The 15,088-nt window shown below is 47.0% G+C and overlaps 1 protein-coding gene across 1 annotated transcript; it reads right to left on the bottom strand.

Moving 5' to 3' along the window:
* Nucleotides 1-4,596: 4,596 nt before the first annotated feature.
* Nucleotides 4,597-13,524, bottom strand: PSMD2 (proteasome 26S subunit ubiquitin receptor, non-ATPase 2). The gene is made up of 21 exons (XM_081235442.1): nt 13,337-13,524; nt 12,827-12,883; nt 12,281-12,445; nt 11,018-11,139; nt 10,628-10,852; nt 10,187-10,345; nt 9,889-10,033; nt 9,645-9,705; nt 9,248-9,394; nt 8,970-9,076; nt 8,645-8,772; nt 8,338-8,425; nt 7,406-7,568; nt 7,179-7,280; nt 6,868-7,013; nt 6,544-6,627; nt 6,162-6,330; nt 5,975-6,069; nt 5,619-5,745; nt 5,085-5,203; nt 4,597-4,938 (listed from the first exon to the last, which is right to left on the bottom strand). The coding sequence occupies exons 1-21, from the start codon at nt 13,469-13,471 to the stop codon at nt 4,756-4,758; spliced, it is 2,727 nt and encodes a 908-aa protein (XP_081091568.1). The 5' UTR covers nt 13,472-13,524; the 3' UTR covers nt 4,597-4,755.
* Nucleotides 13,525-15,088: the final 1,564 nt, after the last annotated feature.

Raw genomic sequence — 15,088 nt, 5'->3', positions numbered from 1 at the left:
ACCGAGTCCCCTCTGCGTCTCTGTTCCGCGGTTCTTTAGTTCATTCATAATTCGAGCAAGCATTTATTGACTGCATATTGTGTGCTAGGCGAAGTGCTGGCTGAGGGCTGAGAACACTGAAATTAAAGATTCAGTCCTGCGGAAGTAAATCATGGACAAATACGGAAAGAAATACGAATTAGGCAGCTTTGAAACAATGTAAATTTGATCATTGAAAGACCGATTAAACTGAATGTTACACTAAAAGGATTGAAACATTCTAAGTAGGGAATTAGTAGATTTGTCTTTTATAGAGATCGGCCACTCCCAGGGAGGGATTAAAACCAATCACGGAAAGTTCAAATAGTGATGGAAGAAGTAATCCAAGACCTCTCCCTGCCCGATAGCCAAGATTTTGAACCGCCTGAAGGGACACACTAGAGCCACATCTAGTTACTCAGAGTCAGCCTGGATTTTAATCCAAACTCTGCCACTTACTCCCCTGGCGATGTACCTACTATCTACCTACTTAATACCTGTTGTAAAATGGGGATATTTGAAACGAGGCAGTCTGACTCAGTTCTGGGCTTTTACCCACCGTGCTTTCACGCTATTGGATTGTGAGGATTAAAGGAATTAATTTTTGTGAAGGTGCTTAAAACTGTGCCTAGGTATCTAGCTCTGTTTTCTCTCTCTCCTCCCCAACCCCCTCTCTGTATACAAACACATATAATCTCAAAAGAAAACATTTTCTTTGCACCAATGATGAACTGGTCACTCAATATATGACCTTTGTGATCTCACTTAATCCTCACAATTTCCTACAAAATGGGTTGTATTATTATTCCCACTGTATCTGAGTAACTGAAACTCCAAAGAAAGGAGAGCAAAATAGACACACAGAGGAGGAACCGTAAAGAGAATGAAAATGCAGATCTAGAGTGTTCTGTTACACTCTTCACTTGACTTCTGTGACTTTATCATGTATGGCTGGCTCCCTTCTCTACTCTTCTCATTTCTCTTTCTCCCTAAGCAAACTAATAAATAAAAATCAGTTACTGCCTGCATGCCAATTCGTTTCTAGCTCAGAAATCACACTCAAATTCCAGTCAGAACAAGGTACTACCTAAAAGACATCTTCACCTAGTCACCCCACAGGCGTCTTAAGTTGTGTATGCCCAGATAGAAATGTGTCATCTCTCCCCACTGGATAGAGTCCTCCTTTTGCCCCCAAACATGTTTTGCTCATATATTCCTTTTTATGAATAAGTGCCTAACCAGAAAATTTGGGATTCATCCTACATTCCTTCCCGTACACATGTCTCATCAGACATCAGGTCCTCTTGGTGTTTGAATCAAAATCAAGTCCTGTTGATTTTGTCTTTAAAAGCACTTCTGCCCTTCCCCCCTCCCCATTTCTACTGCCATAATTCAGTTCATTTCCCTTGCCTGGCCTCCAGGCCTCCATGGTGAGCTTTCTCACCCAGATAGCTAGCTGACCATGTCACTTTCCTGCTCTCATTCATTGGTCCCCATTGAGAGACACTGTCAATTTCTTAGCACAACAAAGCTCTTCTAAACCTCATCAGCCTGTGTCTCTTATCTCCTACCACAGTTTCCCGTAGCTCTATACACAGCCAAACCAAACTATCCATGGTTTCTGAAAACAAATAGCTTGTCTGCCTCTTGCTTTTCCTACTCCTTTAGCTATATCCTGCCTTCTTTTCCTCTGGATAAACTCATCTTTCTCCAAGAATCAGTTTCCTCAAAAATCTCCCCTCACTTACCTGGGCACTTAGGCCCTATTTCAGTGATCCTAGAATAACTTGTTCACACTCCAGTACAACACAATTGTTTTCTTTTTCATTATATAAGCTTTGTGAGGATTTGCTTTTCTATATTTTCTATATTTGCATATCCACAAACTAATGTCCAATGCAGAATAAGTAAGTCTCCATTGATATTTATTGTTGAATGACATTAAATGTGAAAGGTTAAGAGCCACTGTGAAAATTTCTTACTCTAAAGTACAATCACTGACTTGGATAGAGAACTATCCTTTTATTTATGTTTTTCTGTTTACAATCACTTTCTAATTTTGTTTCATGTTTTAAAACTTTATTTAGGTATGTTATAAACTGCACGTTTAAAATGTACAGGGAACTCCCTGGCAGTCCAGTGGTTAGGACTCTGTGCTCTCACTGCTGAGGGCCTGGGTTCAATCCCTGGCTGGGGAACTAAGATCCCACAAGCCACGCAGCCAAAAAAACAAGAAAAAGTACAAGTTGATGAGTTGTTGTTGTTTTTTATTTTATTTTATTTATTTATTTATGGCTGTGTTGGGTCTTCGTTTCTGTGCGAGGGCTTTCTCTAGTTGCGGCATGTGGGGGCCACTCCTCATCGCGGTGCGCGGGCCTCTCATTATCGCAGCCTCTCCTGTTGCGGAGCACAGGCTCCAGACGCGCAGGCTCAGTAATTGTGGCTCACGGGGCTAGCCGCTCCGTGGCATGTGGGATCCTCCCAGACCAGGGCTCGAACCCATGTCCCCTGCATTGGCAGGCAGACTCTCAACCACTGCACCACCAGGGAAGGGAAGCCCCCAAGTTGATGAGTTTTGACAGAGATGTTGAATATCATCACCACCACTACCACAATCAAGATACTGACCAATTCCATCACTCTCAGAAGTTTTCTTCCTTTGGAATCATCTTTCTCTTCACTCCAATCCACAGATAACCACTGATCTGCTTTCTGTCACTAGAATTGTATATAAATGAACTGATAGAGTATGTACTCCTTGTTCTTTTGTTTTTATTTTTGTACTTTTTTTTTTTTTTTGCGGTACGCGGGCCTCTCACTGTTGTGGCCTCTCCCGTTGCGGAGCACTGGCTCCGGACGCGCAGGCTCAGTGGCCATGGCTCACGGGCCCAGCCGCTCCGCAGCATGTGGGATCTTCCCGGACCGGGGCACGAACCCGTGTCCCCTGCATCGGCAGGCGGACTCTCAACCACTGCGCCACCAGGGAAGCACTATTTTTGTACTTTTTAAAAATCTGGATTCTTTCATGCAAAATAATAAATTTGACATTCATTCATGTTGTTACTTGTGTCACTTTTTTTTTTGGCTGCCCTGTGCGGCTTGTGGGAGTTTAGTTCCCCCAACCAGGGATTGAACCTGGGCCTTCAGCAATGAGAACACAGAGTCCTAACCACTGGACCGCCAGGGAATTTCCCTTGTGTCACTTTTTATTGTTGAGGAATGTTCTACTGGATGGAAATACTTTCTAATTTCTTAACATCACCACCATTAGAAAATCAGGTAAGACAATTACTATATCCCCAATGTAGAGATAATAGAGACTTATCACACTGATTTGCTTAAGACAGTTCCCATTAAAGGGGCTTTACAGGTCTGCTGACTCCCAAGTCCAGCATTTCCACCTTTTATACAGCTTTTACACAGGCTGCTAAGTGAGACTAGAGAGAAGACTATGGAGATACTCCATCCAAAGCTGCTGCTTCTCCAGCCTAGCCAAGAGCTTGGACTACTATGGGGTCCACATGTCTCCAAGGCTACAGAGACTGATTAACAGTGAAAAGGGCATGGGCCTTGGAGTCAGACGGACTTAGATTCCAATCCTGGCTCTACTACTTACTATGTGATCCTGAACAAGTTACTGAACCTCTCTGAACTTTACATTCCTCACCAAAACACAGGGATAATACCTACCTCTCAAAGTTGTTGTGAGGTATGTAGAACAATTATTCTTTCAACATTTATTGATGATCTGTTAGGTGCTGGTCACTATTTGGAGGTTAAACCCACAGTAAGTGTTTTCACAATAAGTATTGGATAAATGCTAGCAATTATCTGACAGGGCCACATGTTCTCCTCCACTGCATCCACAGGGATCTAGGCCCCCACCGGCAGTGTAGCTATACTCATACCAGTCCCACCAGGAAGGAGGACTACAGATCAAGAGTGATTACATTCCAGGAAGGAGGCCATTTCTTTCCCATTTCTCTACTAAGAGGAAGGTCAGGATCAAGCTTTCTTGCACCGTTCCCGCAAGGACAGCCTAGGGGTAGATGTTAACATGATCTTATCTCTCAAATAGCAGCCTCCCCAAAAGGACAAGCAGGTCATACGAGGTAAAGATGTCCATTTCATTCAGTAGCACAGAAGTCAAGTTAGGAAGAGTGGAACTAACTCTGCTGCCTCTGAAGAGAAGGGATCCTTAGTCCAAAGCCAGGGAATGATGGGCTTGAGGTGGGTGTGCGTTGGCAGGTGGGAATAGGGGGGATGTTTGGGATCTACAAGCCCCTTGGAAAGTTATTTGTAAAAGTTTAAGTAAAAATGTGTGTACATACATCTCTTAGGAAGAAGATCCATTACATTTATCAGCTTCTCAACGGTTCATGCCTCTAAAGATGAACCACTGTTCTAAGATGATTAGGAAGGAGGGGAGAAGGAAAAGGGGCTTAGTTTTTTCCATTCTTGGCAGCCTCCCTGCTAGCCCAGGCTCAGAGTTGCTACAAACAATACCCTCTCACATCCACTCCCCACCCCAGTCTGGCCTCCAGCCACAATACCCCAGAAAACAGACACAGAGGGACCTCGGGGATAAAGGTCTTTATTCAACAAAGTTATCTCACTCAGTAACAAAAGAACAGGAGGTAACAATTCCCCCAAAGGTCTGGAGCAGTGTCCACCCCTGACGGAAGGAAGCATGACCCGCTGACATATCAGCTGCAGCTCAGAGCCTCTGGTGGCCACTTAGAGATCATAGTTTGGGTTCTTCCGAAGGATAACAAAACCTTCTAGAATAGGGGTGACGGGAAGGAACTCCTCAGTGGCCAATTCTGCCCGCTCCCCGTGAGCCAGCAATACTGGGGTTGTGTGTGTCTGGAACCCTGTGATGGTCTTGGGCTTGCCGGCCTGGCCCACCACATCCACTGCCTGTGGGATGAGAAGACTGAGATAGGGACTCTGGATAGGAGTACAGCAGCAATCCAGTGCCCATTCAAGTTTCAGAGAAATGGTATCTCTGCATTCTACAAGCTCTAGAATACAGCCTGAGCCCTCCCCTCTGCTCAGCCCCTCACCTGGCCCACACGGACAGACACTGGCAATGGCCGCAGCTCCTCATCGAATGTGACCAGCATTCGGGGCTGCATGGCAGCCACCAGCCCATATAATACATAGTGCGACTTGCCTAAGATGACTTAAGAGCACAGGACAAATATAGTTAGAGGCATGCCTGAACCTTGGGACCCCACTCCAGCCCTGACTCTTTAACCCCTCAGTTATACAGCTGAACCCACAACCCTCCCCTCATACACCCTACTACTGGAGATGCCACCCCCATACTCTGCCTACAGGTTGCGGACTTGATCATCAATTTCCCCCAGTCACTCAGAGGCAAAAACTGGGCTCAGTTCTTCATCTTCAAAAGAAAATCTTTATGGGTCAAATCAAAAGTGTGGGAGATGAAAGTCTCAATGAGGCCCAAAGAACCTCAGGAACCCAGAGCAGCAGAGTTAACTCAGAGTCTTGCCCCTAAATTACCAAGGAGGCCCTGGTAGGGGTGCGGAGAGGGTGCCATGTGCCACCATGCAAGATTCCTGACAGGGACTCACTGTTGCGGACATCCAGGAAAGAGACAAGCACGGTGAGCAGCCCAGCCACGGCCACTTGACTCATAAGCTGCCGGTCACTGTGGTAGGGGCAGAGGGTGAGTGTGCCCTTCCCTAAATGGGTCAGGCCCTGGGGAAAAGAAAACAAAACAAAATGGAGAGAAGTGGACGTGGGGAGTCACAAGTCACATCTAAGGAGAAATCACCTAACCCGGCCACACAGAAACCTCACAGCTCGTTCACACTCTCCTTTCCAGGCCAAACTCAAGGTCCCCTTCACGAAGCGTCACATCTCCCTCCCATCACACAGACACTTCCTCTGGCACACTCACTCTAAGGAGAAGAGTTCTATTCTCTACCTGTGCCAAGCGCACCATGAAGAGGTTGTTGGGGTCCTTGGCATGATACTGGGCTAACTGGCGCAGCATCGCAGCCAGACGGGCATTGTTGGTACCTGGAAATGTTAAGCATTACAAAGGCTTGAAAAAAGGGCCTCAACAACCCTTCCCCCAAGATGCTTATGATCTCTTTCTGACCAATACTCACCACTGCCCACCATGCCCATGGCAAAGATGGAGTTATAGGAAACTTCTGGGTCAGCATCATGAGAGAACTTGCTTAGGGTATCCAAGATGTTGAGTCGTGGATTTGAAACGGAGATTAAGGCCAGTGCTAAAGGCACAGCCCTTCGGAGTGTAGGCTCCCCATATCTCAGCTGGTGATAAAAGTAAGTAACAAGGGTTATCACAGAAAGCAGAAAGAATAAGCTCGGTTACAGGAACAGATGGGTAGACAGGGTCTTAATTTTTGTAGAAAGAGTACAGCAAAAAGACCATTTCTCCACCGAGAAAACCCATCAGGGAAATCTCCTGGGGAAACCCCAGGCATCAAAACTAATATACTTCAATCTTCTCCACGGGATACTCACCAGGTGGCCAAAGGTTCGTAGTGCCATCTCTGCACCAATCTCCTCCCCCATAGCAATAAGGGCAATCCCCAGCACAGCTACTCCCTGCAATTGAAGAGGCAGCAGAGCCCAATAAGCTCAGGGAACAAAACACTCACCCCTGACTCAAGTCCCATGTAAGGAGAAAAAGCCATCCTGTGGGGCACACCCTGACCCCTCATGTATGGAACCCAGTCTCATGCTATTTCAATACACAGTGATACCCAGAGAGACTCTAAAACAAACAAACCCACAGTTATCTTTTCTCAGAGCTTCCCTCGGAGTATGCCCAGCTGCCCACAGAACCTGATGTGCTCCCATGTCGGTAGGGGCTTCCTTCTTGTCCTTGTCCTTCTTTTCCTTTTTGTCTTTGTCTTCCTCCTTTTCCTTGGAGTCAAAGTGTTCGCTGCAAATGTGGAGCAGCTGCTGCACCTTCAGTACATTACCAGAGCCTGGGGCAGGGTGGTAAGGGAGAGAAAGGGTAGAAATGAGAAGACACCAAGGAAAAGCTTGCTCTAGGAACAGAAGCTAAAGAATCTAAGGCAATTCAGAATGACTTAAGAAAGGAAGTCCAAGAGAGAAGTGAAGAGTCACTGAGGAAGAACAAAGACACAGACCTGCATAGGCACACACATCCACCAGTGTGTTGGCAAAACTGCGGAATGGCTCTGACACAACCTCCAGCGCGGCCAGGATGGCCTCAATGGCCTCTCCCTTCCCTAACGGAGAGATTCGAGGGGTCAGAGGACATGTACTCCCTTCCAGCACAGCCTGACTCATAAACTCTCCCTGTTGTATCCAGTTACTACTAGCCTTTTGCCCAAATAGAGAGACATCCCCTCACCTAGGTGGTTGAGGCCCAGTCCAAGAGGAAGCCAACGGGCATAAGTGTCCTTGAGCTCAGTCTCTGACTTCTCCATGATGGTCTGAAGGATAGTGGAAGTGACATCGCCATTGCAGGATCCCACTGCTATCATTCCACAGGCTACAGCTGTCACACCTGCCACCTAGCAATAGGAAAATCGACATCAAGTTATTAAAATAAGGTATTAAAATAGTTGTTTACCTATCTTGATTCAAGATAGCCAATTCCTACAGTCCACTGAAATCACATGAGGTAATAACCCCTTTCTGATGGTAGGTCAAAATAACAGTAGCATCAACCATTCACTGAATACTTACTACAGGTTAGCCACTATGCCAACTCGTTTGCATACTATTAACATTTAATCCTCACAACCCCATGAAACAGGTCCTACTGTTATTCCTCTTTTATTGATGAGAAAAATGATGCCTAAGGAGACTGAGTTACGTGTCCAAGATCACATTGTTTGTAAGCAGAGGTGGCAGGATCTGAACTGAAGCCTATCTGACTAAAACCTATGCTTTTAGCCACCATATTATATTTATCCATCACTAAAATGATTCTGCACAAGTAAGAAAATTTAAAGTTGGCTCATGACTAAAACAGTGTACCACCCCAAGCTGGGTTAAGTTACTCCCCACTCTATTCTGGTACTTCCTCATGGATCCCAAGGGCTGGAACTCAATACTAAAATGTTAACTCTTGAGCCTCAGTATCTCCTGAGGCTTAGAAGCCCAATTCCAAGCAGTTTCACTGAAACGATACATATCTCTCTCTCTCTCTCACACTCACTCACACACAGACACAGACACACACACACACACACATTTTTTCACCATTTATCAGAGACTGGCAAGACTCAGAGCACCTTCCCTACTATCTCCCCTAAGTGATGAACAAACTCTACTCACCTCCATACTGGACTTGGAATCTCCCATCACAGGTAGCAGCAGTGTTAGAACATCTTCGCGATTGGAGCCAGCATAGGCCAAGCCAAGCCTGCAAAAGCCAGGGAGAGGCAGTCCCCGACACACACCCGAGGATAGGACAAGGAAGAAACAAAAAGAGGATTGGTCATTTCAACAAATAGTCACCAAGAGCCACATACTCAACAGGCACAGTGGTTCTCTTTGGCAATACAAAGGTGAAAGGGCCTGATTCTGTTTTCACAGAGCTTACAGGCTAAGCACTACCAAAAGGAGAAGCAAGAAGCCTTACCCAAAGATGGAACCAAGTCTCATTGTGTTACTGTTGTGGAGGACATAGTCTGAGAGGAGTGCCAGAGCAGGGTCACACTCGTTTCGGACGCCAGAGTTCACGATGCCACAGGCCAGGAGGGCTCCTGACTGCAAAATGCAAATAGATTCTTCACTCGGGCTACTCTACCTTCCTCACCACAAAGGATGCAACATGGGCCTTATTATAGCACCCGCCTTAACTGGAGTTAAAAACAGGGTAGACCTTACCAGTGAAAGGGAGGTCCTGAGAGGGCTCTAGAACATGGGAAGGGATGTCTGCATTAGTGGGCTGTACCCAGACCAACCTTGATATAGTCCTCAGAAGAGTACAGGTACTTGTCAATCTGGGTAAGGCCACCATCCACATCCCACAGCAGAATCATGCCAAGGGATGCAGCTGCACTCAACATTCCTATACCAAGGAAAAATCTATCAGTCTTAAAATGGCCCTGCCCTGAGAAAACTGTTATAAAGAAGCTCTCCAAAGAACTGCCTTAGGGATCTGCCATTGTAACACATGAACCTAGGAGAACAACAAGATTGACCAAAATTATACAAAGATAGAGTAGGAACAGAATTATACCATGATCCTTGTTCTTGTAAAGCCATTTGTTGCCATCATCAGTCAGCAGCTTGTCCTGGCCAAAGGCTGCATTCACAAAGCCATTCACAAAAGAGGAGGCCAGGTTCATGCGGGCAGAGTCCACCTGAGAGCCACTGCCCCCAAACCCTGTAAAGGAGGGAAGGAGGAAATGAAGGTTTAGAGTAGGACAAGAAAAGAACACAGTATGGCAGCTGGTCTCTGATTCTAGGCTGGCCCCTTGGAATCCTCTATCTATAACCCCAACAGTGACCTAGGGAAAAAGTATGTGGGAATTCTGAGCTCTATAGGATAAGTATGTTGGGCCAAGCCATCACTCTCAATACAAGGGGCATAATTAACAATCCTCCAATCCCCACACATGGAGATGTTTACTCACTGTTGTTCTCTAGGTGGGTTTTATAGATGTCATCAGGCACCTTGGGTTCCATGATGTCCAGCTGAAGAGAAGTCAGAGGATCACAACTGCTCCCCCAGTCCTCCCCTAGCTGTCCCTTCTGTTACCCCATTGAATGGCAATTCTAACCAAGGAGAGTCTAGTCAGAGGCATATCATTAGGGAAGTGAAATGCCAGGTATCATCACAACCAAAAAACCTTGTTGGAAAAGGGCAAAGAGTCTCACCTCCCGAGCTAAAGCCAAGAAGTTGCTGTTGAGCTGCACATTGGACATGATCTCTGTCAGATCCTCATACTCCTCCACATCTTCACTCAGCTCCAAAAACACCCCATGTCGGCCTAGCATGAATGCCATTTGCTTCTGTACAACCCTGTGGGAGGGAGCCATCACATCTGCTCAGCCCCCATCCACTAAGGGCACAGAAAAGCCCTTCAAGCCCTAACCAGAAACTACATGTCCCAGCACTTCATGCAAATGTCCCACCCATGAGCTTATGGCTTTGCCAACTTTTTCCTTTACATACACGTCCTTGCAGGAGGTGAAAATATCTTCTACCAGCTCCATGTCATTGAGCATCAATGCCAATCTCAGTGCTTCAGGGAAGCGACTGAACTTTCGGAACACACCCAGGGCACAACGCAGTAGGGCGGAGTTCTCAGGCTCGGGCACGTAATTCACACAACTACAAAGGTAAAAATAATAAAGCTATCAGGCATTCATTTACCCCATTTAATTCACTTACCCAACACTGAATGCCCACTACATACCAGGCAGTATACTAGTTACTGGGACTACTAAGGAGACATGCCGTCTCTGACCTCAAGAAGTTCACAGATGTTAACAAATTCACTACAGATTGACTGCGACCTTTGAAGCAGATACTCTTGGAGAATAAAGGAGTCACAGTTGAGAAGAAGTGCTGGGGAGGGCAGGCCTGCCACCATTCCCCATCCTGCTCACTCACCTGGTGAGATAGAGGCAGACCTTTGCATATGCATTCTCATCAATGTCTTTCTCCAGCATATCCACCTGCTCAATTTCCATAAGCAGGTCGCAGGCCTCATGCTCTGCATTGTGGGCCATGTTGTAGGGGACAATCTCCTTCACCAGGGTCAGCAGTGGCTCCCGCTGCGTCTTCTCTGCATCATCCAGCTCCTGCCACTCCTTAGCCACTTCTCCTGCCAGATGCCTACGGACAGGCCCAGACTATTAGAGGAGCAGACCTTCATGGGAAGCATTTCCCTGTGGGTCAAGGAATTCACTATCTGGGAAACTCAATACACTGGTACTCCAAGACAGAACTCAGAACTGTATCTCAGAACCCCTTCAGATTCCCAAGAAGAAAAGGTCTTACCTGACGTACTCATGACCCCATGATGCCAATTCCTCCTGGGAGCCCACTAGACGATATTTGAGGCACTCACGCTCCCCGCTCATGGTCATGGCCAAAACAGAGATGATGTCAGCGGCAAAACGCTATAAAGAAACCAGTCCTTTGAAGTCAAATCCAGGGTAAGGGGAATGTTACATTATGGAATCAAGATCACTGTCACTACCCCCAAAATTAAATGTTAATTATATCACCAGCCTCCATACTAAAAACTTAAAACATGTTATATCAGCTAAGCCTCATAATAATCCTAAGGTTAGTGTTGCAATCTCCCTTTTGAACCAACATGACTGAAGGGTGATAACAAGTGGAGAGTGGAGAAAAATGGAGACTCTGAATTTTATTCCAATCGTAATAATAAACTATTAAAAGGTTTTAAGCAGAAAAGATTCACACTCTAGAAAAATCACTATGGCTGCTGTATGAAAGACAAACTGTGTAGGAGGTCGCAGACAAAAGGAAGAGGGCCAGTTAGGAGGCTGCTGCAGTAGTTCTGGTGAGAACTGAAAACTTGGATTAGGGTTGTGCCAATAGGCAAGAAAGTTACTGAACTGGGAATATATTTTAGAGGTAAAACAAATGAAGGTGCATGTGATAAAAAGAAAAAAAAATTAAGGTTAAAAGTAAGTTCATAATAAATCATGATAATAAAATCCTAAGGTCCAACATAAATGACAGAAACACTGTCCTTTCTGAAGACAATCTTCCTGTCAGCTCTTATGTGACCATTTCGATTACGACGAGCACTGTTTTGTTGTTTTAATTTTTAAATTTAATTTAATTTTTATTTATTTATTTTGGGTTGCATCGGGTCTCTGTTGCTGTGCATGGGCTTTCTCTAGTTGTGGCGAGCGGGGGCTACTCTTTGTTGTGGTGCATGGGTTTCTCACTGCGGTGGCTTCTCTTGTTGTGGAGCACGGGCTCTAGGCGTGCAGGCTTCAGTAGTTGTGGCACGTGGGCTCTAGGCGCGCGGGCTTCAGTAGTTGTGGCGCACGGGCTTAGTTGCTCCGTGGCATGTGAGATCTTCCCGGACCAGGGCTCAAACCCCTGTCCCCTGCATTGGCAGGTGGATTCTTAACCACTGCGCCACCAGGGAAGTCCCGGGCACTGTTCAACTAGCTCAGATCTCAGGTCTATCAGGCTTCCTGAGATTCACCATGAGCCCCATGGTCTAGACGAAAAGGAATTCCTAAACTAGGTCTCCACCAGCTTCTGCAATAGTTTTACCTTATTCTCCCCAGGGGTCATGTTCTCATAGATCTCCTTCAGTTTGCCATAGTGTGGACGCAGAAATTTGAGAGGCTTGGGCACTGAAGTCATGGAAGTTGTAGAAGAACGAATCTGCCTCCGCAGTTCCTCCAGGGCTGGTCGGTACAGGGCCGTGTCCTTCTCCTGATCAGGAGATGTTAGGGCTCAGACAAAAGGAGTCTCATACCTTAACTCATAATACATAAGTGTTCAACAACCTCCTAGGAAAGTAACTGTGTCTTATCCATCTGTGATTGCCCAACTCCCTGCACACACACTGCCTGACACAAAAACAAATGTCCCAGGTTAAGAGTTCAAGAACTGCTTCTCCCACGAAACAAAGCTACAAAATCTTTCAATTATCTTTTTTTATTCCCCTTCCTCACAACATGGCTGTAATATGACTCCAAAATACAGTCTCTCTTTCCCTATACCTCATATAGGAGTTGTTGCCCCAAGTGGAATAAAGAAAACAAGTGGGAAAGATCCATATATGCACCGGCTCTTGTTAACATCGTGACTCACCCCCAGTCGTTCCACGAGCATCTCCAGTTCATCCTGAAGTTGTTTGTCCTCCTCAGACTGGAGGGTTGGGGGAAGAAGCTCATCAAGACAAGGAATCTCAAACACATCCTCCTCCCATTCACCCTGGGGCAGGTGGAGAGTGAGCCTGCCTCCTTAGGAAGGACCAGATGAGACAAGGAAAGAGAGAGGGAATGGGAAGCCCTGGTGGGAAGGCAGCCTGGCTTCTGGGCCAGGCTCTGCTTGAACGCCGTTCTGAAAAACGAGGGTGACAATGACCCGCCCGGGCCCACCTCACGAGTCGGTGGTGAGGACTAGTAGGGGCGGCGGCGGTGACAGCGCGGAATGGAGGATGAGGGGCAGAGAGGCGGGTGCCGGGAGCCCCGAGGGTCGCCCCATCCGCCCTCTCCCGGGCGCGGCGGGGCCACTGGGAGTCGGGCCCGAGGCCTGCGCTCGGAGCCGCCGTGACTCAGCCCGCGGCCTCCTCCGCCGGCTCCCGGGGCCGCGCCTCACCAGCTCCTGCTCTTTGTCCTTGTCTCCGGCATCCCGCCGTTCCTTGCCGCTCGGCTTCTCATCCCCGCCGCCGGGGGACGTCACTGGGGGCTGCTGGGGCTGCAGCGGTGCCTTCTCCCGGCCACCCTCCTCCATCGCCGCCGCCACTGCCGGCCCGTTGCGCGCGCACCGCCCCGTTTCCCAGATGTCCTCGCGCGCGTGGCCCACGGCGCCCCTCCTTCTCCAGAGCCCGCCTGCGACCGGAAACGCCGCGGCAACCCACCCACCCCCGCGGCCTGGGAGTTCCATCCCTCGGACCTCGCCCTCCGAAACCGCACGAAAACTCCAATTCCCAGCTTCCCGCGTGCCATAGGCACCTCCCCGGTTCGGACCTGGAGTTTCCTGAACGCCGTCTGGGGTTGGGGGCGCCAGCTGCAGTAGGAGTTGAGCTGGCTGCGAGCCGAGACCGCCCCTCGGTTCCCCCAAAGCAGTGTGAATACTACACCCCAGTGACACCTCCGTTAGCCGCGTGGTGGGACAAACGGAAGAGATGCTTGAAATCCTGGACGCTTGATTGCCGTCTTTGTGAAGCCTGTGTAACCTATGTTTAGCCCCACACTACTGTGGCATATTCATCTCCCCAGCTGAAGAATAGTGCTCTACTATTACCATAAGGATGTGGATACCATCTTAAATCCACTTGCGGAGCCAGATGGAGTAGAAATGAATACATCAAGGCCTATACCCTAATGCGAAGTTCTGGAGCTAAAAACGGGACATGATAAGGCCTTTGTCCTCAGTGTGTCTTTTGGTCTTCCTCTCCCTCTTATGACTTAGAGGGGATGTGACCGACACTTTATGCCAGGACTTATTTTAAATTATATATATTGTTCGCACAACTTTTTGAGTTTGGTAGGATTGTGTCCACTTTACAGCGGAAATCATATAGTAAGTAGTAGAATCAGGGTATGAATCTCGATCTTTGAGTCTCCCAAGTTCTTGAGTGTTTCAGGCAAACCTCAAAGTTCTTCTGATCGGGCTATGTGTATATATCTAGAAGGTGAGAAAAGAGGAAGTAATTCTTCTCCCCTTCATCTGGTGGGAACACTCACCATTTGGCCTGGAGTCTTTATTTTATGGGTCCTGAGGCATTAAAGAATGCAGAAAATGTTTGTTTAAAAAAACAAACCACCTGTCACAGCACAGTTAGCATTGAATGAATGTTGGCTAAACATTTGTATAGGTATTGATGTAAGGGTCTGATGCCCATTTTAAAACTTGTTGCTCTTTTCCACTCAGTGTTTGGATTCTGGGGATGACCTTCCACTTGCATCACCGGTGATGGCCCCAGCCCTAGTCTACTGACAGAAATTGGATGGTCTATAGCTGGTGTGCCTACTCTGTTTTCTGGCTTCGTGATGTCCATACTTTGTCATGCTTTCTTCGGTCATCTGTAGAGGTATTTCTCCTAAATCTCTCCTATTTCCATGACTTCTTTCTATCCGATCTCAGATTTTGTCTTTTATACCAGACACATCCCCACCAGTACCTTAGAGGAGACGGGGTGATGTTGTGGCATAAAGCACAGGCTATTAACAGCTGGTGACTCCAGGTGAAGAGTAAACGAATGTCTGTGTACTATGTTTCAACATTTTTGTAGGTTTAAAATACAAAGTTGGCAAAGTTTGTAAAATAAAAAGTTGGGGGTGGGTGGGAGAACATAAGCTTTAGAGAGGACAGACCTGATATTTAAAACCAAATTCTGCCCTTCAC

Source organism: Mesoplodon bidens, assembly GCF_964165515.1.
Source record: "Mesoplodon bidens genome assembly, chromosome: 5".
Classification (NCBI taxonomy): domain Eukaryota; kingdom Metazoa; phylum Chordata; class Mammalia; order Artiodactyla; family Ziphiidae; genus Mesoplodon; species Mesoplodon bidens.
Note: the sequence above shows the minus strand (reverse complement) of the source record. Positions and strands in the feature narration are given on the sequence as shown.